Source organism: Nerophis lumbriciformis, linkage group LG21, assembly GCF_033978685.3.
Source record: "Nerophis lumbriciformis linkage group LG21, RoL_Nlum_v2.1, whole genome shotgun sequence".
Lineage (NCBI taxonomy): Eukaryota > Metazoa > Chordata > Actinopteri > Syngnathiformes > Syngnathidae > Nerophis > Nerophis lumbriciformis.
In genome coordinates this window covers 34782864-34810000 of record NC_084568.2, presented here as the reverse complement: position 1 = coordinate 34810000, position 27137 = coordinate 34782864, and the positions used below count along the sequence as shown (strand labels likewise).

The window sequence follows — 27137 nt, the reverse complement described above, 5'->3', positions numbered from 1 at the left end:
GTTTTCATGCAGTACTTGCAAATCGTTTTTGCGATTGAGGAAAATGTTTTTTATACCTTTTTTTTTATGTGCAGAATATTTTTTATATATTTGCAGAATATTGTTTATCCACTTGTGAATCTTTTTTTTCTTGCAGAAAATCATTTTCTTACTTTCCAATTTTTTTTACGGGCAGAACATTGTTTTTATACTTGCAAATCGTTTTTTTTACTTGCACAATTTTGCATACAGTTCTTGATTTTTTTTTTTTTAATTGAAGAAAATCGTTGTTATACTTGCAATTTATTCAAGTCAAGAAAATATTTTATGTTTTGCGAATTGTTTTTTTACTCGCAAAATGTTTCTTTTATATAACAATTTAACTACAAAACTGTTTTCATACTAGCAAGTGTTTTTTTTTATTTTAGTTAATTGTTTTCATACTTGCAAATCCTTTTTTATAATGAAGAAAATAGTTTGTATACTTGCAGATCGTTTTTGTTAAAGCCATTTTTTTTTTTTAGCAAATAATGTTTTTTTACGTGCAGAAAGTTGTTTTCATGCAGCACTTGCAAATCATTTTTGTGAGTGAGGAAAATGTTTTTTATACCTGAAAATAGTTTTTTTTTTTAATGTGCAGAATATTGTTTATATATTTGCAGAATATTGTTTATACACTTGTGAATCTTTTCTTTTCTTGCAGAAAATAGTTTTTTTACTTTCGAATATTTTTTTACGTGCAGAACATTGTTTTTATACTTGCAAATCGTATTTTTACTTGCATAATTTTTTATACAGATTTTGCAAATATTTTTTTTAATTCAAGTAAATATTTTTTATAGTTGCGAATAATTTATTCAAGTCCAAAAAATTGTTCATGTTTTGCTTACTTGCAGAATGTGTTTGTATACAAGTACAATTATTTTTTTTTACTTGCAGAAAATTGTTTTCATACCTGCAAATATTTTTTTTTACTTTTAGTAGATTGTTTTTATCCTTGAAAACCTTTTTTTACTTGCACAATTTTTTTTGTACAGTACTTGTTAATCACTTTATTTTGAAAAGAAAAATGTTTTTATACTTACTAATCATTTTTTTACTTGCACAATTGTTTCATAGTTTCATAATTTTTTCAAGTCAAAAAATAATTTTTCATGTTTTGCTTACTTGCAGAATTTTTTTTTATATAACTACAATTTTTTTTACTTGCAGTAAATTGTTTTCATACCTTTTTTTTTAATTGAAGAAAATATATTTTATACTTGCACATAATTTTTTCAAGTCAAGAAATTATTTTTCATGTTCTACTTACTGCCCAAAAAAATGATTTTCTTGCAGAATACTCGCGGAATTTTTTTTTATACAACTACAATTTTTTTTTACTTGCAGAAAATTGTTTTCATACATGCAAGTCGTTTTTTTTTTACATGCACAATTTTTTTATACAGATCTTGCGAATAGTTTTTTTAATTGAAGAAAATATATTTTATACTTGCACATCATTTTTTCAAGTCAAGAAATTGTTTTTCATGTTGTACTTACTGCCCCAAAAATATATTTTCTTGAAGAACATTTTTTTTATACAAGCAAATTGTTTTTTTTACTTTTAGTTACCGTATTTTTCGGAGTATAAGTCGCACCTGCCGAAAATGTATATTAAAGAATGAAAAAAACATATATAAGTCGCACTGGAGCCCGGCCAAACTATGAAAAAAAACTGCGACTTATAGTCCGAAAAATACGGTAATTGTTTTTATGCTTGAAAATCTTTTTTTACTTGCAGAATTGTTTTGTACAGTACTTGGTAGTCACTTTATTTGGGGAAAAAAATGTTTTTATACTTGCTAATCATTTTTTTACTTGCACAATTATTTCATAGTTTCATAATTTTTTCAAGTCAGAAAATAATTTTTCATGTTTTGCTTACTCGCGGAAATTTTTTATATAGCTACAATTGTTTTTTACTTGCAGAAAATTGTTTTCATACCAGCAAGTCGTTTTTTTTTACTTGCACAATTGTTTTATACAGATCTTGCGAATAGTTTTTTTTAATTGAAGAAAATATATTTTATACTTGCACATCATTTTTCAAGTCAATAAATTATTTTTCATGTTCTATTTACTGCCAAAAAAAGATTTTCTTGCAGAAAATTGTTTTCATACCAGCAAATCTTTTTTTTAAAAACTTTTAGTAGATTGTTTTTATGCTTGAAAACCTTTTTTTACTTGCAGAATTTTTTTGTACAGTACTTGTTAATCACTTTATTTGGGAAAAAATATATTTTTTTATACTTGCTAATCTTTTTTTTACTTGCACAATTTTTTCATAGTTTCATAATTTTTTCAAGCCAAGAAATTATTTTTCATGTTTTGCTTACGCTCGGAATTTTTTTTATATAACTACAAAAAATTTTTTACTTGCAGCAAACTGTTTTCATACTTTTTTTTTTAATTGAAGAAAATATATTTTATACTTGCACATAATTTTTTCAAGTCAAGAAATTATTTTTCATGTTCTACTTACTGCCCAAAAAAATGATTTTCTTACAGAAAATTGTTTTCATACGAGCAAATCGTTTTTTTATTTTTAGTTAATTGTTCTTATGCTTGGAAATATTTTTTTACTTGCAGAATTTTTTGTACAGTACTTGTTAATCGCTTTAATTGAAAAAAAAAAAAGTTTTTATACTTGCAAATTTTTTTCTTTTACTTGCAGAAAAATGTTTCAACACTTTGCAATAATTTTTGTAATTGAAGAAAATATTTTTTATACTTGCGCATAATTTTCTCAAGTCAATAATTTTTTTGTCAGAATTTATTTTATACAACTACAATTTTTTTTTACTTGCAGAAAATAGCTTTTATGCTTGCAAATCTTTTTTTTTAATTGAAGAAAAATGTTTCAACACTTTGCAATATTTTTTTAAATGGAAGAAAATAGTTTTTTTAACTTGTGAATTGTTTTTTCCATTCAAAAATGTTTTGTTATACTCTGAACCCTTTTACATGCAGAAAATACCTATATATATATTTTTTTTTTACTTGCGACGAGTATGAGTGTTCTTAACGTTCCATTTTTCTCTTCCCTAAGGCGTCCAGTTCACCTTCCACACCTTCCATCTGGAGAGCCCTCACGACCACTTGCTGGTGACGGAGAACGGCAGCTTCTCTCAGCCGCTGTGGAGACTGACGGGCTCCACACTGCCCCCGCCTCTGAGCGCGGGCCTGTTCGGGAACTACACGGCTCAGATCCGCTTCCTGTCCGACTTCTCCGTCTCCTACGAGGGCTTCAACATCACTTTCTCTGGTGAGCGAGGACTGTTATGTAGGAGAAGCTGCAGAGGGTCCGTATGAAGAAGGGGAATTATGCATGTGAGACCACACTTTGAAAGGGCAGGTTTGGTGTTTCCCCCCCCCAGAGTATGATCTGGAGCCGTGTGAAGACCCAGGGATCCCGCCCTACAGCACCAGAAAGGGTCTCCAGTACGGGGTGGGAGATGCGCTCATCTTCTCCTGTTTCCCGGGTTACCGACTGGAGGGTCCTGCCAAGGTGCTGTGCTTGGGGGGCAGGAGGCGGGTGTGGAGCTCCCCTCTGCCAAGGTGTGTGGGTAGGTGGTCACATGCTTTATTTCAGCTTTCTTCACCACTTTCCCTCCGACATTAGTCATGCCACCATCACCTTTTGCCTCGATATAGGAAAAAATGCTGTGTCAAATAAACAAATTAATGAAAGAAAAAGGAGAATGCTGTGAATATTGGACTATGTTCTATACTTTATTCGGGGGCGAGATCAGAGGTCTTCCACAGAGGCACTGCAGGGGGCGTCAAAAAATATTGAGCTGATTAAACTTGTATAAAAGTATTGTTTTTCCACACGTTTAAACGTCTTTAAACACACATGAACAGTGATTAAACCCAGTTTTGACCTAGCAGTGGCATGTTGTAATAAAAAACATGAATAAAGAATTGGTTTTATGTTAGCGATTAGCGCTCGAGTTGCCTGCTGGCGATTAGCGGCGCCGGCTGGCAACGAGCAATTAGCGCTTCCGTCGTCAGCTAGCAATTAGCACGCCGCTTAGCACGGTAGTTGACAGCGAACATTGATTCAGCCCACCTTAGTGGGGTGTACAAAAAGCAGTGGCATGTATAAAAAAACAAAACATACATAAAAAAATGGCGTTTATGCTTGCATGTAAGACAGCTAGCGATTAGCACGGTAGTTGTCAGTGAACATTGATTCAGCCCACTTTAGTGGGGTGTACAAAAAGCAGTGGCATGTATAAAAAACAAAACATACATAAAAAATGGCGTTTATGCTTGCATTAAGACAGCTAGCGATTAGCACGGTAGTTGTCAGCGAACATTGATTCAGCCCACTTTAGTGGGGTGTACAAAAAGCAGTGGCATGTATAAAAAACAAAACATACATAAAAAAATGGTGTTTATGCTTGTGGGTAAGACAGCTAGCGATTAGCACGGTAGTTGTCAGCTAACATTGATCCATCACACTTAAGTGTAGTGGAGGAAAAAGCATTTTCATGTATTTTTTTAAAAAGCATAACAAATGGCGATTATGTTTGCGTCTAAGACAGCTAGCGATTAGCACGGTAGTTGTCAGCTAACATTGATCCATCACACTTAAGTGTAATGTACGAAAAGCAGTGGCATGTATTTAAAAAAAACCAAAACAAACATACATAAAACATGGCGTTTATGCTTGCGTGTAAGACAGCTGGCGATTAGCACGTTAGTTGTCAGCTGACATTGATCCATCACACTTTAGTGTAGTGTAGAAGAAGCAGTGGCATGTATTTAAAAAATAAAAAAAAAGTTAAATAAATAAAAAATGGTGTTTATGCTTGCGTGTAAGACAGCTCGCGATTAGCACGGTAGTTGTCAGCTAACATTGATACATCACACTTAAGTGTAGTGGAGGAAAAATGCATTTTCATGTATTTTTTTAAAAAGCATAACAAATGGCGATTATGCTTGCGTGTAAGACAGCTAGCGATTAGCACGGTAGTTGTCAGCAAACGTTGATCCATCACACTTTAGTGTAATGTACGAAAAGCAGTGGCATGTATTTAAAAAAAAAAAAAAAAAACATACATAAAACATGGCGTTTATGCTTGCGTGTAAGACAGCTGGCGATTAGCACGTTAGTTGTCAGCTGACATTGATCCATCACACTTTAGTGTAGTGTAGAAGAAGCAGTGGCATGTATTTAAAAAAAATAAAAAGTTAAATAAATAAAAAATGGTGTTTATGCTTGCGTGTAAGACAGCTAGTGATTAGCACGGTAGTTGTCAGCTAACATTGATCCATTACACTTAAGTGTAGTGGAGGAAAAAGCATTTTCATGTATTTTTTAAAAAAGCATAACAAATGGCGATTATGCTTGCGTGTAAGACAGCTAGCGATTAGCACGGTAGTTGTCAGCAAACGTTGATCCATCACACTTTAGTGTAATGTACGAAAAGCAGTGGCATGTATTTAAAAAAAACATACATAAAACATGGCGTTTAGGCTTGCATGTAAGGCAGCTGGCGATTAGCACGGTAGTTGTCAGCTGACATTGATCCATCACACTTTAGTGTAGTGTAGAAGAAGCAGTGGCATGTATTTATAAAAAAATTTAAAAAAAAGTTAAATAAATAAAAAATGGTGTTTATGCTTGCGTGTAAGACAGCTCGCGATTAGCACGGTAGTTGTCAGCTAACATTGATCCATCACACTTAAGTGTAGTGGAGGAAAAAGCATTTTCACGTATTTAAAAAAAAAAAGCATAACAAATGGCGATTATGCTTGCGTGTAAGACAGCTAGCGATTAGCACGGTAGTTGTCAGCAAACATTGATCCATCACACTTTAGTGTAATGTACGAAAAGCAGTGGCATGTATTTAAAAAAACATACATAAAACATGGCGTTTATGCTTGCGTGTAAGACAGCTAGCGATTAGCACGGTAGTTGTCAGCAAACATTGATCCATCACACTTTAGTGTAGTGTAGAAGAAGCAGTGGCATGTATTTAAAAAAAAAAAAAAAAGTTAAATAAATAAAAAATGGTGTTTATGCTTGCGTGTAAGACAGCTCGCGATTAGCTCTTTAGTTGCCTGTGCACGCCGGCAGATAGCAATTAGCTATCTGCCGAATCGTATTCAGCCAAATTCTTAATCAATTAAAATTTAAAAAAATCATATATATATATATATATATATATATATATATATAAATTGTTTTTAATTTTATTGTATTTATCTTTTTATTTATTTATTTTTTCATAGAATAAAAAATTTGTTTTTTGGCCAACTCCTTTCCCGAACTGTAACCCGTTTAGAAAAAGTGTCATTATAATTATTGATACCAAATAATTTATCATCAGAATCGGTTTGAATCAAGAATCGATTCTGAATGCAACCGTCGTCCCAGGAATCGGAATGGGATGGAACGCCTCTCTCTCAAACCACCTCTCCACCAATCGACAGTCTGAGCTTTTCTTCTTGTCACTCACACGCGCCCCTGATCCGCTCCAAAAAAAAAAAAAAAAAAAAGTGTTTCAAGGTTGGGAAAAGTTGACAAACAAAAGAGTTTGACTGACAAGTCGTCAATGGTCTGATATGATACATACATTATTTAATACATAATAATAATATATACTTAATAAAATCATTCATTTTGTTTGTCTTTGAAGTATACACCCCCCCACCCATGCCTCTGCATGACAGCATGAATTCATGTTGTACTTCTCCATCACACATGTCCTCTCTCTCTCTCTCTCCCTTTCCCCCCAGCTGAATGTGGCTCCTCCGTGACGGGCATGCAGGGGGTGCTGCTCTCCCCCAACTATCCCGGTTACTATGGCAACAACCACGAGTGCATCTACTCCATCCAGACGCAGCCGGGGAAAGGCATCCAGCTCCGGGCTCGAGACTTCCGACTGGAGGAGGACGACATGCTGAAAGTGAGGCAGGAGGAGGAGGAGGCGTAGCCCTCCCCTTAGTGCACGGGTGTCAAAGTCAAGGCCCGGGGGCCAGATCTGGTCTGCCACATTATTGGATGGAGTCCGCCACACCATTTTTATGTGGCCCCGCCATCTCATTTTATGTTGCTTAGCACATTATATGATGTAGTCGTTTAAAGTGTTCCGCCACTTTATTTAAAATGGCCTTCCACGTCATTTATGTGGCCTAGCACGTTATTCCATGTGGTTCGCCACGTCATTCAGTGGGGCCCGCCACATCATTCAATATAGTCTTTCATGTCATTTAGAGTGGCCTGCCAAATAATTTAATTTGGCCTGCCACATCATTCAATGTGGCCCGCCACATTATTTAGCGTGGTCCGTCACGCATTCAATGTGCTCTACCACACATTTAAAGTATCCCGACACATCATTCAGTGGGCCATCCACATTATTTAATATGGCCTTCCACATCATTTATGTGGCCTAGCACGTTATTCAATGTGGTTCGCCACGTCATTCAGTGGGGCCCGCCACATCATTCAATGTAGTCTTTCATGTCATTTAATGTGGTCTTCCACATTATTTAACGTGGTCCGTCACGCATTCAACGTGGTCTGCCACACATTTAAAGTAGCCCGCCACTGCATTCGACATGGTGCGTAATGTCATTTAAAGTGGCCCTTCACGTCGTTCAATGTAGTCTTCCACGTCATTCGACATAGTCCGCCATATCCTTTGATTTGGCCCGCTAAATCATTCAATGTGGTCTTCCACATCATTATCGTGGCCCGGCACATCATTCAAGGAGGTCTTCCAAACCTTTTAATTTGGCCTGCCACTTCATTTACATGGTCCGTCACGTCATTTAAAATGGCCAACCACCACATTAATATGGTTTTCTACATCATTTATCATTGTCTGCCACATCATTAAAAATGATTCATTCAATCATTCAAAGTGGCCTGCCATATCGTCATTTCATTTAACGTGTTCCGCCACGTCCTTCAATGTGGCCGGCCGTATCATTTAAAGTGGTCTGCCATTTCATTTTACCTGTCACGTCATTCGACATGATTCGTTAATTGTGGTCCACCACGTTATTTAAATTGGCCCACCACTGGAATTAAATTAGCCCGCCACATGTGGTACGCAATGTCATTTAAAGTAGCTCTTCACGTCATTATAGTGGCTCTTCACGTCATTTAATGTGGTCTTCCACGTCATTTGACGTGGCCTGCCACATCATTCAACATGGTCTTCCACATCGTTTAAAGTGGTCCGCCACATCTTTTAAAGTGGTCTGCCACATCATTTAAAGTGGTCTGCCACGTCATTTAAAGTGGTCTGCCATGTCATTTAAAGTGGTCTGCCATTTAATTTAATCTGGCCCGTCACGTCATTAAGTGTGGTCTTCCACATATTTTAACATTGTCCGCCACATTATTTTAATGTCGTCCGCCACGTCGTGTAAAGTGGCCCGCCGCACTATTCAATTTGGCCTGCCACATCATTTAAGGTGGCCTGCTATGTCTTTTAATGTGGTCCACCGCATCATTCAATCTGGTTTGCAAACCTCATTCAAAGTTGTCTTCCACATCATTTAACATGTTCCGCCATGTCCTTCAATGTGGTCTGCCGTATCAATTTAAATGGCCTGACTCGTCATTTAAAATGTTTTCACCACCTCATTGCATTGGCCTGCCACCTCACAATATTGTCTTCCACATCATTGAACCTGTTCTGCCATGTCCTTCAATGTGGCCTGTCGTGTCATTTAACGTGGTCGGCCACTTCATTTAAAGTGGTCCGCCATTTAATTTAACCCAGCCCGTCACGTCATTGAAAGTGGTCTTTCACATCATTTATTGTGGCCCGCCACCTCATTCAACGTGGTCTTCTACCTCCTTTGTAATGGTCCGCTACATCATTCAAGGTGGTCTTCCACCTCATTTAACATTGTCCGCCACATCATTTAAACATGGTCCGCCACGTCGTGTAAAGTGGCCCGCCGCACCATTCAACGTGGTTTTACACATCATTTGAGGTGGCTTGCCATATAATTTAATGTGGTCGGCCACTTCTTTTAAAGTGGTCCGCCATTTAATTTAACCCAGCCCGTCACGTCATTGAATGCGGTCTTTCACATCATTTATTGTGGCCCGCCACGTCATTCAATGTGGTCTTCTACCTCATTTATAGTGGCCCGTTACATCATTCAAGGTGGTCTACCAACTCATTTAACATTGTGTGCCACATCATTTAAATGTGGTCCGCCGCCATTCATTGATTGATTCAATGTGGTTTTCCACATCATTAAAAATGGCTTGCCATGTAATTTAAAGTGGTCCGCTGTTTCATTCGATCTGGTCTGCGACCTCATTCAATGTTGTCTTCCACATCATTTAACGTGTTCCGCCATGTCCTTCAAAGTGGCCTGCCGTATCATTTAATGTGGTCGGCCGCATCATTTAAAGTGGTCCACCATTTAATTTGACCCAGCCCGTCACGTTATTGAATGTGGTCCGCCACATCATTCAACGTGGTCTTCTACCTCATTTATAGTGGCCCGCCACATTATTCACTGTGGTCCTCTACCTCATTTATAGTGGCCCGCTACATTATTCAATGTGGTCTTCCACCTCATTTAACATTGTCTGCCACATCATTCAAACGTGGTCCGCCACATCGTGTAAAGTGGTACGCCGCGCCATTCATTGTGGTCATCCACATCATTTGACGTGGCCTGCCATATCATTTAAGTGGTCGGCCACTTCATTCAATGTGGCCCGCCCCGCCATTTAATTTAATCTTGCCAGTCATGTCGTTCAACGTGGTCTTCTACCTTGTTTAAAGTGGTCTGCCACATCATTCAATGTGGTCAGCCGCCTCCTTTAAAGTGGCCCTCTGAGGGCAGCCATAACCAATGCAAGCACGTTTGAGAAGTGTTTTTTTTAACAGAGGCCCCTCCCCTTCTGCCGTCTTCCAGGTTTTTGACGGCAGCAGCAACTCGGCCCGTCTGCTCGGCATGTTTACGGACGGCGAGATGCTGGAGGCCACTCTAAACTCCACGTCCAGCTCCATGTGGCTGGAGTTCATCACCAACGCCGACAACGTCAGCAAGGGCTTCGAGCTCCACTTCACCAGTGAGTAGACGTCCGCGGCGTGGGGCCCGCACACCTTGTTCACACCTGTACGCCCCTCCCCCTCCCCAGGCTTTGAGCTGGTCAGGTGTGAGGACCCGGGCGTGCCACGCTTCGGCTACAAGCGAGAGGACAAGGGCCACTTCGCAGGGAGCAGCGTGTCGTACAGCTGTGACCCCGGCTACACCCTCAAGGGCCCGGAGGTGCTCACCTGCCTGAGGGGCGAGAGGCGGGCGTGGGACAAGCCCCTCCCACTCTGTGTCGGTAAGGCGAAGGATCCTTTATTCAACAATTAATTGCAGATGGTTTGTTTTTGTCCCGGTCGATGTGATCCCAGGATACAAAGGAGGTAGGCGAAGTGAGGCGACACACGTCGTTGAAGCAGCTTGTCAGTGTCACCGGAAAAAATATGAACGTCAAACAATGAAAGGCAGCCGACACTTCTAATTAGTCTCCTAATCAGCGCGGCGGGACGAGCGCGCTCAATCAGAGCTCGCGGCAGGAAGCGGCAAAAAAGCGAGGGAGGAGCGCTGAAAGAGAAATAAACACTAAAGACAGAAAAACAAGCAACAAAGTCTGACTTGTCGTGAATCCAAAAAATGAGTGCCGGTGACGGAAATGAGCGTTATTACTGCGCTATTATATTATAGCCCTCATTGCATGTTATTTTATGGCTGTGAAAAACACAAAAAGTCCACAAAAGGGTATAAAACATCCATCCATCCATCCCTCCATCCATGGATAAAACATGGTATAAAACATAAAAATTAAAAATAAAATAACTTTATATCAACCGATAGAACTTAAGATGATCTAAACACAAAAGCGCTAAAAAAATTAATACATTTTTAGTGGGATTGTTTTTTTTATCTTTAAACTGTCATTGCTCAAAAATTAATAATACATTAAAATCAATGTTATGAATTATTGACATTTTTAAGGCTGTAATTACTTCAGATCAAAATATTTTCCGGGAAAATATTGCATATTTTGTGTTTTTGCTGTAAAAAACTGTCTTTTGACAAAAAGGATATAAAACATAAAAATTAAATAACTTTATATCAACCGATACAACTGAAGTTGACCTAAACACATAAGCACTTAAAATAAAAATAATAATAAATGTATGACTTAATTTTAACACTTATGAGTGGGGCCCTTTTGGGTCCCCAAGAATTTGAGTGGGATTGTTTTTGTTTAAACTGTAATTTCTCTAAAATTAATAATAAATTAAAATCAATGTTGATATGAATTGTTGAAATATTTAAGGCTCCAATTACTTTACATCCAAATATTTTGGGGGGAAATATTGCATATTTTGTGTTTTTGCCATATAAAACTAAGATTTGGCAAAAAGGGTAAAAACCATAAACATAAAAAAAAAAAACTTTATATAAATCGACAGACTTGAAGGTGACCTAAAAACATAAGCGTTAAAACAAAAAAAAATAAAAAATGTATGACCTTTTTTTTAACATTTATGAGTGGGGCCCTTTTGGGTCCTGAATAGTTTTAGTGGGATTTTTTTGTTTAAACTGTCATTTCTCAAAAAGATAAAATAAATTAAAATCAATGTTATTAATTTTTGACCTTTTTACGGCTCCATTTACTTCACATCCAAATATTTTCAGGGAAAATATTGCATAATTTGTGTTTTCGCCATAAAAAACTAAGTTTTGCCAAAAAGGGTATGCAACATGAAAAAAAACCTAACTTTATATCAACCGATAGACCTGAAGTTGGTTTAGAGACATAAGTGTTAAAACAGAAAACAACAACAAAAATGTATGACTTATTTTTAACACTTATGAATTTATGTTTGTGTTTTTGCTGTAAAAAACAGTGTTTTGACAAAAAGGGTGTAAAACATAAAAATAAAAAATAAAATTACTTGAAGTTGTTCTAAAAACATAAGCGCTAAAAAAATTTTTTTTTTAAATGTTTTTCTTATTTTTACCACTTATGAGGGGGCACTTTTGGGTCCCCAATAATTTTAGTGGGATTTGTTAGGTTTAAACTGTCATTTACTTCACATCCAAATATTTTTTGGGAAAATATTGCATATGTTGTGATTTTGCCATAAAAAACATAGTTTTGACAAAAATGGTATAGAACATGAAAAAAGTAAAACTAAAACGTTATCTCAACAGATAGACATAAAGTTGATCTAGAGACATAAGAATTAAAACTGAAAACAACAACAAAAATGTATGACTTATTTTTAACACTTATGAATTGAAGAATTTTAGTAGGATTGTTTTTTTAAATTTTTTTATAAACTGTCATTGCTCAAAAAATGAATAATACATTTTTGACATTTTAAGGCTCCAATTACTTCACATCCAATTTTTCGGTTTTATACTGCATATTTTGTGTTTTTGCTAGAGATGAATGCTTTAAAATGTAATATCGGGAAATGATCGGTATCGTTTTTTTTTATTATCGGTATCATTTTTTTAAATTTTTTTTATTTTTATTTTTTTTTATTAAATCAACATAAAAAACACAAGATACACTTACAATTAGTGCACCAACCCAAAAAACTTCCCTTCCCCATTTATTTTATTTACTCATTCACACAAGAGGGTTATTTATTTCTGTTATTAATATTGTGGTTCCTACATTATATATCAATATATATCAATACAGTCTGCAAGGGAGCAGGGAACACATGATTGTGCGTGCTGCTGGTCCACTAATAGTACTAACTTTTAACACTTAATTTTACTCATTTTCATTAATTACTAGTTTCTATGTAACTGTTTTTATATTGTTTTACTTTCTTTTTTATTCAAGAAAATGTTTTTAATTTATTTATCTTATTTTATTTTATAATTTTTTTAAAAAAAGGACCTTATCTTCACCATACCTGGTTGTCCAAATTAGGTATTATAGTGTGTTAATCCCACGACTGTATATATCAGTATCGGTTGATATCGGTATCGGTAATTAAAGAGTTGGACAACATCGGAATATCGGATATCGGCAAAAAGCCATTATCGGACATCCCTAGTTTTTGCTGTAAAAAAAAATGTTTTGTTTTCACAAAAAGGGTATAAAACATTAAAAAAAAAAAAAAAAAAAAACGTTATATCAATCAACAGACTTGAAGGTGACCTAAAAACAAAAGTGTTAAACTAAAAAAATAAAAAATGTATGACCTTATTTTAACATTTTTGAGTGGGGCCCTTTTGGGTCCCCAATAATTTTAGTGGGATTTTTTTGTTTAAACGGTCATTGCTCAAAAATAATAATACATTAAAATCAATGTTATGAACTATTGACCTTTTTAAGGCTCCAATTGCTTCACATCCAAATATTTTCCGGTAACGGAAATTAGCGCAATTACTGTTCTATTACAGTCCTCATTTCATGTTATTTCAACCCCTGCTTTTAAGACTGTGAAAAACACAACGAATCCAACTGATATTTTGTAGTGTTCCATGTGCTCTTTTTAGGACAGGGAATGGGGCTGAAATGCTCGGGCGATGCGGTGCATGAGGAGAAAATGGACCTGCAGTTAAAGCCATGCCGAATGGTTTTAATGGCATTAGCCGGACCTCATTTCTTCCTATTAGTGGCTCCTTTATTATGTTATTATTATATCAAATGAGCCCATTTATTGTCGCTCATAGATTGATTTCTGCACTTGTAACTTCTCTGTACCATTGCGATTGGTACCTTTCAGCTAAGTTTTTAATGACCCGCGTCACGTTCTAAAAAATACTATTATAAAAGGGGAAAAAAAGGAATACAAACAGGTGAAATGTAACGAGGAAAAGTTGCAGTGTTGGTTTTAATAACACAAAGCTTCTTTAAAACTGCCGTTGCTCAAAACATAATAATGAATCAAAATGAATGTTGTTATGAATTACTGACCTACTCAAGGCTCCAACCATTTGACTTAAAAAAAATTACTCTTTGAAATATTTATGGGGGGTTAAAAATATGGCATGTTTTGTGCGTTTGCCGAATGAAAAACAAAGTTTACTTTGACAAAAAGGGCATAAGACAAAAGCTTAAACAATAACTTATAATCGAAGGATGGTCTGAAGTTGATCCTGAGCAGGGGTGTCCAAACTATTTGGGGCCGCATTGGGCTGCATGTAAAGTAACTATATTTAGGGACCGCAATGTCCCTTTGGGACAGAGGACCCTATTGTATTACGTGTGTTTTATTATTATTCCGCCGCCTCTTTGAGCTGTAATTTGACCCCCTTAACATGCTTCAAAACTTACCATATTTGACACACACATCAGGACTGGTGAAATTTGCCATCGAATCAAAAAACCAAAACTCAAAATTGCGCTGTAGCGCCCCCCTAGAAAAGAACACAGACAAAACTGCTCGCAACTTCCGGTATGAATGTCGTAGAGACATGAAACTAAAACCTCTATGTAGGTCTGACTTAGACCTAGATTTCATACATTGACATCCTTCAGCAAAAATCAACAGGAAGTTGGCAATTCCCCCTTCAAAGCAAAACTTTAGTAAAATCAGTCACTTTTGCCTCTTTGAGCTGTAATTTGACCCCCTCAACATGCTTTAAACTCACCAAACTGGACACACACAATAGGAGTGGCAAAAATTGCGATTTGATAAAAAACCCAACCCCAAAACTTAAAATTGCGCTCTAGCGCCCCCTAGGAAGAAAACACAGACACAAGTGCTCCTAGGAAGAAAACTCAGACAAAACTGCCTGTAACTTCCAGTAGGAATGTCTTAGAGACATGAAACAAAAACCTCTATGTAGGACCTACATTTCATAAATTGACAACCCCCAGCAAAAATCAACAGGAAGTTTGCAATTCCCCCTTCAAAACAAAGGTTTTGTAAAAACCGGTCACCTTTTTTCAAACATTATCTCCTCTGAGCGCGTTTGTCGTGTCGGCTTCAAACTAGCACAGGAGAGAGATTGAACCCTTCTGATTAAAAGCTGACCAAAGAGTTTTAATTACTGCTCCGATTTGGATTTTATGTGCCGTCAAAGTCGGTCCCGTCCATCGCTGCTTGCAGCTTTAATTGTATATGTGTTTACATTTTATATTAATATGATGGATATATCATTAATATAATGGATATATAATTCATATAATTGGATATCAAGAGTATGGGAAATTTTGACTTCTACATTGTTTACTTCCGTGACGACCTTCTTAAGGTTTTGTAATCAATCAGAAATATCAAGCAGCTAAAATGTGCCAAACATGAATAAGTGTGTAGAGTGTTTTGCATTTTTCCCATTATGCACTCTAATGGATTTAAGTGGGTGTCATTTTGAATGTTTTCATGGTTTTTGGGCATTTTTCACGTCATCCACAATGTTCAGTTAGCTGGTTGTGTTATGAATGAAATAAGTTTATTTCGGTCATATAATCAACCATTTTGTGTGATCAATTTAACAGTACAGATTATACATATTTAACAATCATACACATTTACACACAAAAAGTCCCCAATAATTTTAGTGGGATTTTGCAAAAAAAAATTAAAAAAACATTAAAATCAATGTTATGAATTATTGACCTTTTTAAGACTCCAGTTACTTCACATCCTTTTTGTTTGTGTTTTTGCCATATAAAACAAAGTTTTGGCAAAAAGGGTATAAACCATAAACATTAAAAAAAAAACAACTTTATATCAATCAATAGAGCTGAAGTTGATCTAGAGCAGGGGTGCGCACACTTTTCAGCAGGCGAGCTACTCTTTGAATGACCGAGTCGAAGGGATCTGCCTCATTCATATATATAATTGATATGTATTTATTTATGAAAGAGACGTTTTTGTTAACAAGTTAAAAGGTGTTTAATGAATTGGGGGTGAAATCACCAAAAAATGATTCCCGGGCGTGGCCACCGCTGCTGCTCACTGCTCCCCTCACCTCCCAGGGGGTGATCTAGGGTGTTGGGTCAAATGCAGAGAATAATTTCGCCACACCTAGTGTGTGTGTGTGTCAATCATTGCTACTTTAACTTAAAAAATGCGCCCGAATGCAGCTGAGATAGGCTCCAGCACCCCCTGCTACCCCAAAAGGGACAAGCGGTAGAAAATGGATGGATGGAATACAAGCATGTTTAACACATATAGATTCCTTTCCTCATACTTGCCAACCCTCCCGAATTTTCCGGGAGACTCCCAAAATTCAGCGCCTCTCCCGAAAACCTCCCGGGACAAATATTCCCCCGAAAATCTCCCGATTTTCAGCCGGAGCTGGAGGCCACGCCCCCTCCAGCTCCATGCGGACCTGAGTGAGGACAGCCTTTTTTCACGACGGGAGGACAACAGGGTGACAAGAACTAAATCATCCAGACTAGAGATAAATTGTATTATTATGTTTATCTTACCTAAAAATAAATATATTTATTAATTAAAACAAAAAAAAAACGAAATACATTTTTACTATATTTTGCTAAAAACATCAAAATTAATTGTATTTTTATTTGTATTTTTTCTGATTCCTTATTACATCCAGCCATAGAATTATACATTAAAATAAACATATTTGAAATAATTAATTTTAAATTATCATAATTCATTTAAAATGACCATATTTAATTATTAAAATAATTGCTTGTTTATCAACAACTTTAGCATTTTATTCATTACATTTTGAAGCTCTCAGAAGCCAAGTTATGTTATATTCCTTAATATTTATTTATGCAAGTTTGAAGTATCAATTATCTAAACACAGTTTTGTTTGCATATTTTCAGGATGTAGATATACAGTATATATATATATACCGTATGTATATATATATATATATATATATATATACATATATATATACATATATATATATATATATATATATATATATATATATGTATATATATATATATATATATACATACGGTATATGAAATACTTGACTTGGTGAATTCTAGCTGTCAATATACTCCTCCCCTCTTAACCACGCCCCCAACCATCGACTGACACACCCTCCGCTAGATTTAAGCGATGGATAAAAAAAAAAGTAATCATTTTATTACTTTTATTTTCTGGGTCCCTGGGACCACACTTGCGGAGAGCCTAAACAAAAAAACAAAAACAAAAAAAATATATAGTTTTTTGAATGAAAAGTATTAAAATGGCCCATGGATGCTTAGATTGTTCAGTGTGGGTTCCTCTGTGGAAAAAGTGTGGACACACCTGGTAAAGATCTTGCATTTTAATTGTGTATGACAATGATTCCCTCTCAGAGAAGAACAATCATCCTCTTCTGGATGTTTCCTAAAATAAGAAATAACTAACTTTCCACTTTTTCCTCCTCCTCCTCTCTGCAGCTGAATGCGGGGGCACCATCAAGGAAGAGCCCACCGGTCGGATCCTGTCTCCAGGCTACCCGGCACCGTACGAACACAACCTGCACTGCGTGTGGAGCGTGGAGGCGGCGCCAGGAAGCACCATCAGGTTGGAACCTCCTCCTTGTTTGCCGCTACTTTGATTGCCTTCTTGGCTGCCGGTCAATATACTCGTGTTTGCGCGGCGGCACACACCTCACTCCCACGGGCCGCCATCAATCATCTGCCAGCGCATCTCGGCCAAACAGTTAACTGCCTCACAGGTGGATAAAATGTTTTTGAAAAAAAATTTAAAAAACACCATCTCGGATTGCTTGTGCTGGGTAAACATTTTACAAAAAGCGGGGGTGCAATTGTGAAGAATGTGGTGGATGAGGATGCACAGTGTGGTATTTAATGCCTTTATTCTCCTGTGTGTAGTCAAAACTATTAAAAACATGATGTATTTATTAGGGATGCCATCAAAAGATAGATTTTTGAACAAATTGTGAATATTTATAACAATTTTAAATGATTAAAAAAAAAAAATTTTTATTAAAAAAAAAAACAAACAAACAAAAAAAAAAATATATATATATATATATATATATATATATATATACAAACAAACCCCATTTCCATATGAGTTGGGAAATTGTGTTAGATGTAAATATAAACGGAATACAATGATTTGCAAATCATTTTCAACCCATATTCAATTGAATGCACTACCTTTGCAAGATATTTGATGTTCAAACTCATAAACTTTATTTTTTTTTGCAAATAATAATTAACTTAGAATTTCATGGCTGCAACACGTGCCAAAGTAGTTGGGAAAGGGCATGTTCATCACTGTGTTACATGGCCTTTCCTTTTAACAACACTCAGTAAACGTTTGGGAACTGAGGAGACACATTTTTGAAGCTTCTCAGGTGGAATTCTTTCCCATTCTTGCTTGATGTACAGCTTAAGTTGTTCAACAGTCCGGGGGTCTCCGTTGTGCTATTTTAGGCTTCATAATGCGCCACACACTTTCAATGGGAGACAGGTCTGGACTACAGGCAGGCCAGTCTAGTACCCGCACTCTTTTACTATGAAGCCACGTTGATGTAACACATGGCTTGGCATTGTCTTGCTGAAATAAGCAGGGGCGTCCATGGTAACATTGCTTGGATGACAACATATGTTGCTCCAAAACCTGCATGTACCTTTCAGCATTAATGGTGCCTTCACAGATGTGTAAGTTACCCATGTCTTGGGCACTAATACACCCCCATACCATCACACATGCTGGCTTTTCAACTTTGCGCCTATAACAATCCGGATGGTTCTTTTCCTTTTTGGTCTGGAGGACACGACCTCCACAGTTTCCAAAAACAATTTGAAATGGGGACTCGTCAGACCACAGAACACTTTTCCACCTTGTATCAGTCCATCTTAGATGAGCTCAGGCCCAGCGAAGCCGACGGCGTTTCAGGGTGTTGTTGATAAACGGTTTTCGCCTTGCATAGGAGAGTTTTAACTTGCACTTACAGATGTAGCAACCAACTGTAGTTACTGACAGTGGGTTTCTGAAGTGTTCCTGAGCCCATGTGGTGATATCCTTTACACACTGATGTCGATTGTTGATGCAGTACAGCCTGAGGGATCGAAGGTCACGGGCTTAGCTGCTTACGTGCAGTGATTTCTCCAGATTCTCTGAACCCTTTGATATTACGGAGCATAGATGGTGAAATCCCTAAATTCCTTGCAATAGCTGGTTGAGAAAGGTTTTTCTTAAACCGTTCAACAATTTGCTCACGCATTTGTTGACAAAGTGGTGACCCTCGCCCCATCCTTGTTTGTGAATGACTGAGCATTTCATGGAATCTACTTTTATACCCAATCATGGCACCCACCTGTTCCCAATTTGCCTGTTCACCTGTGGGATGTTCCAAATAACACGATTTCATTCGATTCCTGTGGGTAACGATTTGATTCAGAATCGATTCTCGATTGAAAGTCAATACTTTTTTAATAACATCGGATGCCAGTTTTATGATGAACTACATTCCTCCATAAAATAGATAAACAGCTCTGATCAATTTCTATATTACTTTAAAAAAATGGTTTTGTTGAATAAAATTCTACCCAAACATTTAATAAAGTCAAATAAAAACAAGGACCTCACTTGAGGAAAGCCCAAAAAGTAAAAAAATAAATAAATAAATAGATTTTTCAGTGTGGGTTCCTCTGTGGAAAAAGTTTGGACACACCTGGTATAGATCTTAAAATAAAATAAAAGTGACATGTCAAAAAAGATAGATTTTCGACATAGTGATTATTATTTTTAACAATTCTTAATTGATTAAAAACTTAATTTATTTTTTTTATTTTTTTAACCTGTCCTGTCTAGCCACTCAGACAAATCATCATGTTGATGTAGATCAGGGCTGTCAAACTAATTTTAGACCGGGGGCCACATGGAGAAAAATCTACTCTCAAAAATCACGGCACGATAACTTAAAAATAAAGACAACTTCAGATTGTGTTCTTTGTTTAAAAATAGAACTAGCACATTCTGAAATTGTACAAATCATAATGTTGTTTTTTTTTGTTGTTTTTTTACAATTACCTGTTGCGGTTAATAGCATATATATTTTATTTGTCATTATTTATATTATCTGAATACATTATGTGATAATGTTCATGAGTCAACTCATTGGTGTTAATTTTCAATCTATCAAGATCAAAAAAATATATCAAAATCAAATTACAGGATGTGGTTTATTTTGTACATATGTAGCATCATCTACAAAGATACAAATAATTGCTATTGCGACATCCAGTGGACACATTTAGAACAGCAGTTTCTTTCATTCAAACATTTCAGGCAATTTTTATACTGAGCAAACTCATCCCGCGTTTTTTGTCAGTATTACTACTATACTACTAACTAATACATACTACTACATTGGTACTGTTGTGTGTCTGTGTTACTACTACATTACTAACTACTTCATAGGTGCTGTTTTTTGTCAGTATTACTACTATACTACTAACTAATACATACTACTACATTGGTACTGTTGTGTGTCTGTGTTACTACTACATTACTAACTACTTCATAGGTGCTGTTTTTTGTCAGTATTACTACTATACTACTAACTAATACATACTACTACATTGGTACTGTTGTGTGTCTGTGTTACTACTACATTACTAACTACTTCATAGGTGCTGTTTTTTGTCAGTATTACTACTATACTACTAACTAATACATACTACTACATTGGTACTGTTGTGTGTCTGTGTTACTACTACATTACTAACTACTACATAGGTGCTGTTTTTGTCAGTATTACTACTACACTACTAACTACTACATACTACTACATTGGTGCTGTTGTTTTTCAGTATTACTACTACACTACTAACTACTACATACTACCACATTGGTGCTGTTGTTTGTCAGTATTATTAATACACTACTAACTACTACATATTACTACATTGCTGCTGTTGTGTGTCAGTATTACTACCACACTACTAACTACTACATACTACTACATTGGTGCTGTTAGTCAGTATTACTACTACATTACTAACTACTACATACTACTACATTGGTGCTGTTGGTTTATCAGTATTACTACTACACTACTAACTACTACATACTACTACATTGCTGTTGTTGTGTGTCAGTATTACTACCACACTACTAACGACTACATAAGTGCTGTTGTTTGTCAGTGTTACTACTACACTACTAACTAATACATATTACTACATTGGTACTGTTGTGTGTCTGTGTTACTACTGCGTTACTAACTACTACATAGGTGCTGTTTTTTGTCAGTATTACTACTATACTACTTACTAATACATACTACTACATTGGTACTGTTGTGTGTCTGTGTTACTACTACATTACTAACTACTACATACTACTACATTGGTGCTGTTGTTTGTCAGTATTACTACAACACTACTAACTACTACATACTACTACATTGGTGCTGTTGGTGTATCAGTATTACTAGTATACTGCTAACTACTACATACTACTACATTGCTGCTGTTGTGTGTCAGTATTACTACTACACTACTAACTACTACATAGGTGCTGTTGTTTGTCAATATTACTACTACACTACTAACTAATACATACTACTACATTGGTAGGTACATTACTGACTACTACATACTACTACATTGGTTCTGTTGTGTGTCAGTATTACTACTACACAACTAACTACTACACAGGTGCTGTTGTTTGTCAGTATTACTACTACACCACTAACTAATACCTACTACTACATTGGTAGTAGTATTAATACATTACTGACTACTACATACTACTACATTGGAGCTGTTGTGTGTCAGTATTACTACCACACAACTAACTACTACATAGGTGCTGTTGTTTGTCAGTATTACTACTACACTACTAACTAATACATACTACTACATTGATAGTAGTATTAATACATTACTGACTACTACATACTACTACATTGGTGCTGTTGTGTGTCAGTATCACTACCACACTACTAACGACCAAATAAGTGCTGTTGTTTGTCAGTATTACTACCACACTACTAACTACTACATACTACTACATTGCTGCTGTTGTGTGTCAGTATTACTACCACACAACTACTACATAGGTGCTGTTGTTTGTCAGTATTACTACTACACTACTAACTAATACATACTACTACATTGGTAGTAGTATTAATACATTACTGACTACTACATACTACTACATTGGTGCTGTTGTGTGTCAGTATTACTACTACACTACTTACTAGTACATACTACTACATTGCTGCTGTTGTTTGTCAGTATTACTACTACAGTTCAAACTACATTGGTGTCCTGTTGCGCAATGCACTTGTGAATAATCGGCCTTGTTGTTACGGTGAGCGACTGCACTCCATGACCGTTATTCAATTCAGTGTTTGTTAACCATAGGGCCCTGGGCCCATTGTTGTTATCCAGCTGTGGTCTGTTTGTAATACACTTCCCCACCACTTGTGGCAATAATGACAATGTCAAACAAACAGAAGAAGTCTGGAGCTAAAGTTTTCTCGTGTGTTTTCATTTGCACTCATGTTTTATTGACAGTGTATTTATATATTATTATTTAGTTTTCATTTTGTTAGAATGTATTTCTAATTAATGTTTCATCATTTTAGCAGAAATCCCTTCTTGTGCAGTTTTTCTTTTTGTAATGAACCTGACCTAAGCCTGGATAATAATCCTTGTGATTAACACGTGCTTTTTTGTTTAAATATCACTTGACAAGGTCGTACACTTTAAGTAGGTTGGATGTGATTATTGAACACGATTAAAATCCGCAGCGAGAAGACTAATTAAGTGTTGAGATGTGGTGGAAAAGTTGGGCCTGGAGGTCAAAAAAGTTCAGAAGCCCTGATTGAATTGAAACAATTAAAAATGTTGGCTTATGTGTTGGAAATCAAAATGTTTCACATTTGGTAAATAACAGCCTGGCTCCAATTATCGGCTCATTTAACGCCTTCATTGTTAGAGCGTTTAGGGTATGACATTGACTGTACCCCCTTTAATTGGAAGGATATCGTTACTGCCTTGTGCTAATCACCGTGCAGGAATTGATCCGTCGTCTTCATAAAAATCCTTTTTGTTTGTTTTCACACCTCTCATATGTCGCGTATTCTACTTGCATTCATTAACGTCGTTTGGAATGAAATGGTTGTCCGCCGCCACGATCCAAGTCCCTGGCAGGGCTTCTGCTACCTCTTCAAAAGCGCTCTATAAGGTGTCCAATTTGCTCTCCAGACACATGCACTGCAAAAAGTGAAATTTATTTTCAATGAAACAATAGAAAATATGTACTCATATAGTAGTACAGTTGGCACAGCACAGCAAACATCCATCCATCCATTTTCTACCGCTTATTCCCTTCGGGGTCGCGGGGGGCGCTGGAGCCTATCTCAGCTACAATCGGGCGGAAGGCAGGGTACACCCTGGACAAGTCGCCACCTCATCGCAGGGCCAACACAGATAGACAGACAAACAGACAGTTAATATTTAAACATTTAATATGTAACATTTCTAACAATTTTGAACAGAAATAGTTCATGCACATTCAGGTATATTCTTCAAAATTACATTAAAAAAAAATTTGGCCGGGGGCCGGGCTGTATGTGTACATATATATATATATATATATATATATATATATATATATATATATATATATATATATATATATATATGTATGTCAGTGACGTGCAGTCACTAGAGGCATCATGGAAAGAAAAAAAATGTAAAAAGAAAAAAAATTAATTAGGGTGGCAGAGGGGTTAGTGCATCTGCCTCACAATACGAAGGTCCTGAGTAGTCTTGGGTTCAATCCCGGGCTCGGGATCTTTCTGTGTGGAGTTTGCATGTCCTCCCCGTGACTGCGTGGGTTCCCTCCGGGTACTCCGGCTTCCTCCCACCTCCAAAGACATGCACCTGGGGATAAGTTGATTGGCAACACTAAATTGGCCCTAGTGTGTGGATGTGAGTGTGAATGTTGTCTGTCTATCTGTGTTGGCCCTGCGATGAGGTGGCGACTTGTCCAGGGTGTACCCCGCCTTCCGCCCGATTGTAGCTGAGATAGGCTCCAGCGCCCCCCGCGACCCCAAAGGGAATAAGCGGTAGAAAATGGATGGATGGATGTTATATGTATCCAGTGATTATACTATAAAGTTATTTTCCATTTAACTTCACCAGTTTTAGATTATTTTTATTCAAAATCGCTGAATTTTCACATTTGCCGTTCAAATACTGAGAAGAGACATTATTGCAAAAACAATAATGTTCGTGTTGGAGGAGTTGTGAATGACTGCAGGGCCACAACATTAGGTACACCTGCAGACTGCAGGTGTACCTAATTCACAACTCCTCCAACACGAACATTATTGTTTTTGCACTTTTTGGCTTCTTATTAAATAACTTTTGTAACCTATTTTCATGGGCTTTCCTCTTTGTGATGTTAAGTTCCTGTTATGCGCTGTTATACAGTATATGCCTCGAGCTCTTATTTTGAAGGCGCTAAGAGCGGAAGTGATGACATGGGGTGGAGCGGAAGTTTTTGAAGAAGGTAAATAAAGTGGTCCTCGTGTAAACTGGAGCCTCCGTGTTTGTTATTTTGTAGTTTCATACAGTATAGGCGACATTTATAAACCCTCGGTTACACTTTTTTAAATAGATTCAATCTTGCACGTGGAAAGTTTAAGTGAGGACTTTAGTTGCGGTGCATGGACTTAATTTGTAAGTAAAGGTAAGACCATAATAACGTTTTTTTTATTAAATGTGCTTTTTTGTGTGCTACAGTTTGTATGTGTAAAGTTAAAGTACCAATGATTGTCACACACACACTAGGTGTAATGAAATTTGTCGTCTGTATTTGACCCATCCCCTTGTTCACCCCCTGGGAGGTGAGGGGAGCAGTGGGCAGCAGCGGTGCCGCGCCCGGGAATCATTTTTGGTGATTTAACCCCCAATTCCAACCCTTGATGCTGAGTGCCAAGCAGGGAAGAATGCTGGTATGAGCTTTTAAACATAACCCGTTAACTGCTGCCAATAAAATGGTGAGTAAGATACTCTTTAGGGTTCATATGTTTGTAAATCTGACTGTGATGAAGTCAGTGCCTCACCAGCCATCAACCTCACCGCACGTCTCTGATATATATATATATATATATATATATATATATATATATATATATATATATATATATATATATATATATATATATATATATATATATATATATATATATTCCTTGCGCACTAATTGACTGAAAGAGCACGCACTTGGCGCGATGATGTCATGTTATCCATGGAAAAATGCATTTTTAGACAATATGATTTGCCTGAGTGGCTAGGACGGGGGTCGGCAACCCGCGGCTCTAGAGCCGCATATAGCGCCGCCCTAGTGGCTCTCTGGAGCTTTTTAAAAAATGTATGAAAAATGGAAAAAAATGAGGGGGAAAAAAAAAATTTTTGGTTTTAATATGGTTTCTGTAGGAGGACAAACATGACACAAACCTCCCTAATTGTTATAAATCACACTGTTTATATTAAACATGCTTCACTGATTCAAGTATTTGGCAAGCGCCGTTTTGTCCTACTCTAGGGTCGGCCTCTATTGCCGGGAAGGGACCTGCGAGACGACCTGTCCGCCCTCGTTGTCCTCCACTGCAAAAAGTCAGTGTTCGAAAACAAGAAAAAAAAATACAAAAATTATGTTTTTTTTACTTGAACTAAGCTAAATTATCTGCCAATATAACAAGAAAATTCGGCTTGTCAAGACTTTCCAAAACAAGTAAAATTAGCTAACAAAAATACCTTAAAATAAGTACATTCTCACTAATAACAAGAGCACTTTTCTTGGTAGAAAAAAAACAATTAGACCTTTTTGCTCAATATGTTGAAAAATATTCTTAAATAAGTAAATGCTAGTGCCATTATCTTGACATAATGATATGCACTCAGCATCATGATTTTTTTTTCATGCTTGAAGTAAGAAATTATTACTTTAAAAAAGTAGTTTTATACTTGTGAGTGTCGATGACACAGCTTTGCAACACTTGATATTCTAGTTTCAAGCATGTTTTACTCAATATAGGTCATGAAATATCAGCAACAAGCTGATCATTTCGGACCAAAACCCTTAAAACAAGTAAAACACTCTAACATAAAATCTGCTTAGTGAGAAGAATGATCTTATCAGACAGAAAATAAGCAAATATCACCCTTATTTGAGATATTTCACTTTTTGCAGTGTACGTTGGCACCCTGCCATTTTCGGTGACCTCCAAATGCGGAAATAAGTGTTTCCATCATGCTTTTGCGAGACATTTAAAGATCGAAACGTCTCAAAAACCACCGCAAAAATGTTAGAGCGATATTGGCAAGGTTTTTGGAAATATGGGTGTTTCCATTAACCAGTTTCTTATTGCGATATTTAGGTTTCTTGCACACTTCTGGGGGTAATGGAAACGCAGCTTGAGACATCTTGATGCTTCTCGTCCAACCTGACGGAGCTTGAGAGACTGAGACTTCCTTTTTATTGTCATTCAAATTTGAACTTTACAGTACAGATAAGAACGAAATTTCGTTGCATTAGCTCATGGTAGTGCAAGATAAAAGAGCAACAAGGTGCAGATATAAATAAATAGATTACTGTACAGATAAATGTATTGCACTTTTGCACATGCATTGTCGGAGGCAGATATTTACATATATCCGAATTTAAGTGTTACTTCTTTTCATTTAATTTTCATATTACAAAACAGCTAGTGTTTTTCTTCCAAATGTGGTCTTTTGGTTGTCTGCAAAACTGTGTGCTTAACCTTGAAGTGAGGAATGTTAGAGAGAGAGATAATGGACATTTGTTTTGGCTAGAGAGACATGACTGCCAGGGACTTAAGAGGGGAGAGGGTTTTTTGGTCTAGGGGGGGGGCAAACCATCTTGGCGGCGCGATAGAATGTTCTATGCTGGACTGGTCTCAATGTATATATGCAAAATTTTGCAAATATATTACAAAATACCTATTCTGTCTCTGGTGGTTTTTCTACTCAGCTTTAAGTGTCGTAAAGAGCTTGGGAGCGACTTGTGACTTGAATTCCCTGGGAGGAACAAATGGTCATCAAACGCAACAGCATCCAGGTTTATGGATGTATGTTATATAGTCTTTATATTCCAGCCAGTTAATCCATTTTTGGGGGGAATTGAGGGGATAATTATGATGC

The 27137-nt window shown here is 36.6% G+C and overlaps 1 protein-coding gene across 1 annotated transcript in view; it reads left to right on the top strand.

Annotated features, from left to right (window-relative positions):
• csmd2 (CUB and Sushi multiple domains 2) overlaps window positions 1-27137 on the top strand; it is an 828472-nt gene that overhangs the window by 478766 nt on the left and 322569 nt on the right. Inside the window, exons 21-26 of the mRNA XM_061982429.2 lie at window positions 3071-3286; window positions 3399-3587; window positions 6772-6941; window positions 9931-10087; window positions 10157-10348; window positions 17370-17496. Coding sequence (XP_061838413.2) covers window positions 3071-3286; window positions 3399-3587; window positions 6772-6941; window positions 9931-10087; window positions 10157-10348; window positions 17370-17496 — 1051 coding nt within the window. The remainder of the gene's footprint in view (window positions 1-3070; window positions 3287-3398; window positions 3588-6771; window positions 6942-9930; window positions 10088-10156; window positions 10349-17369; window positions 17497-27137) is intronic.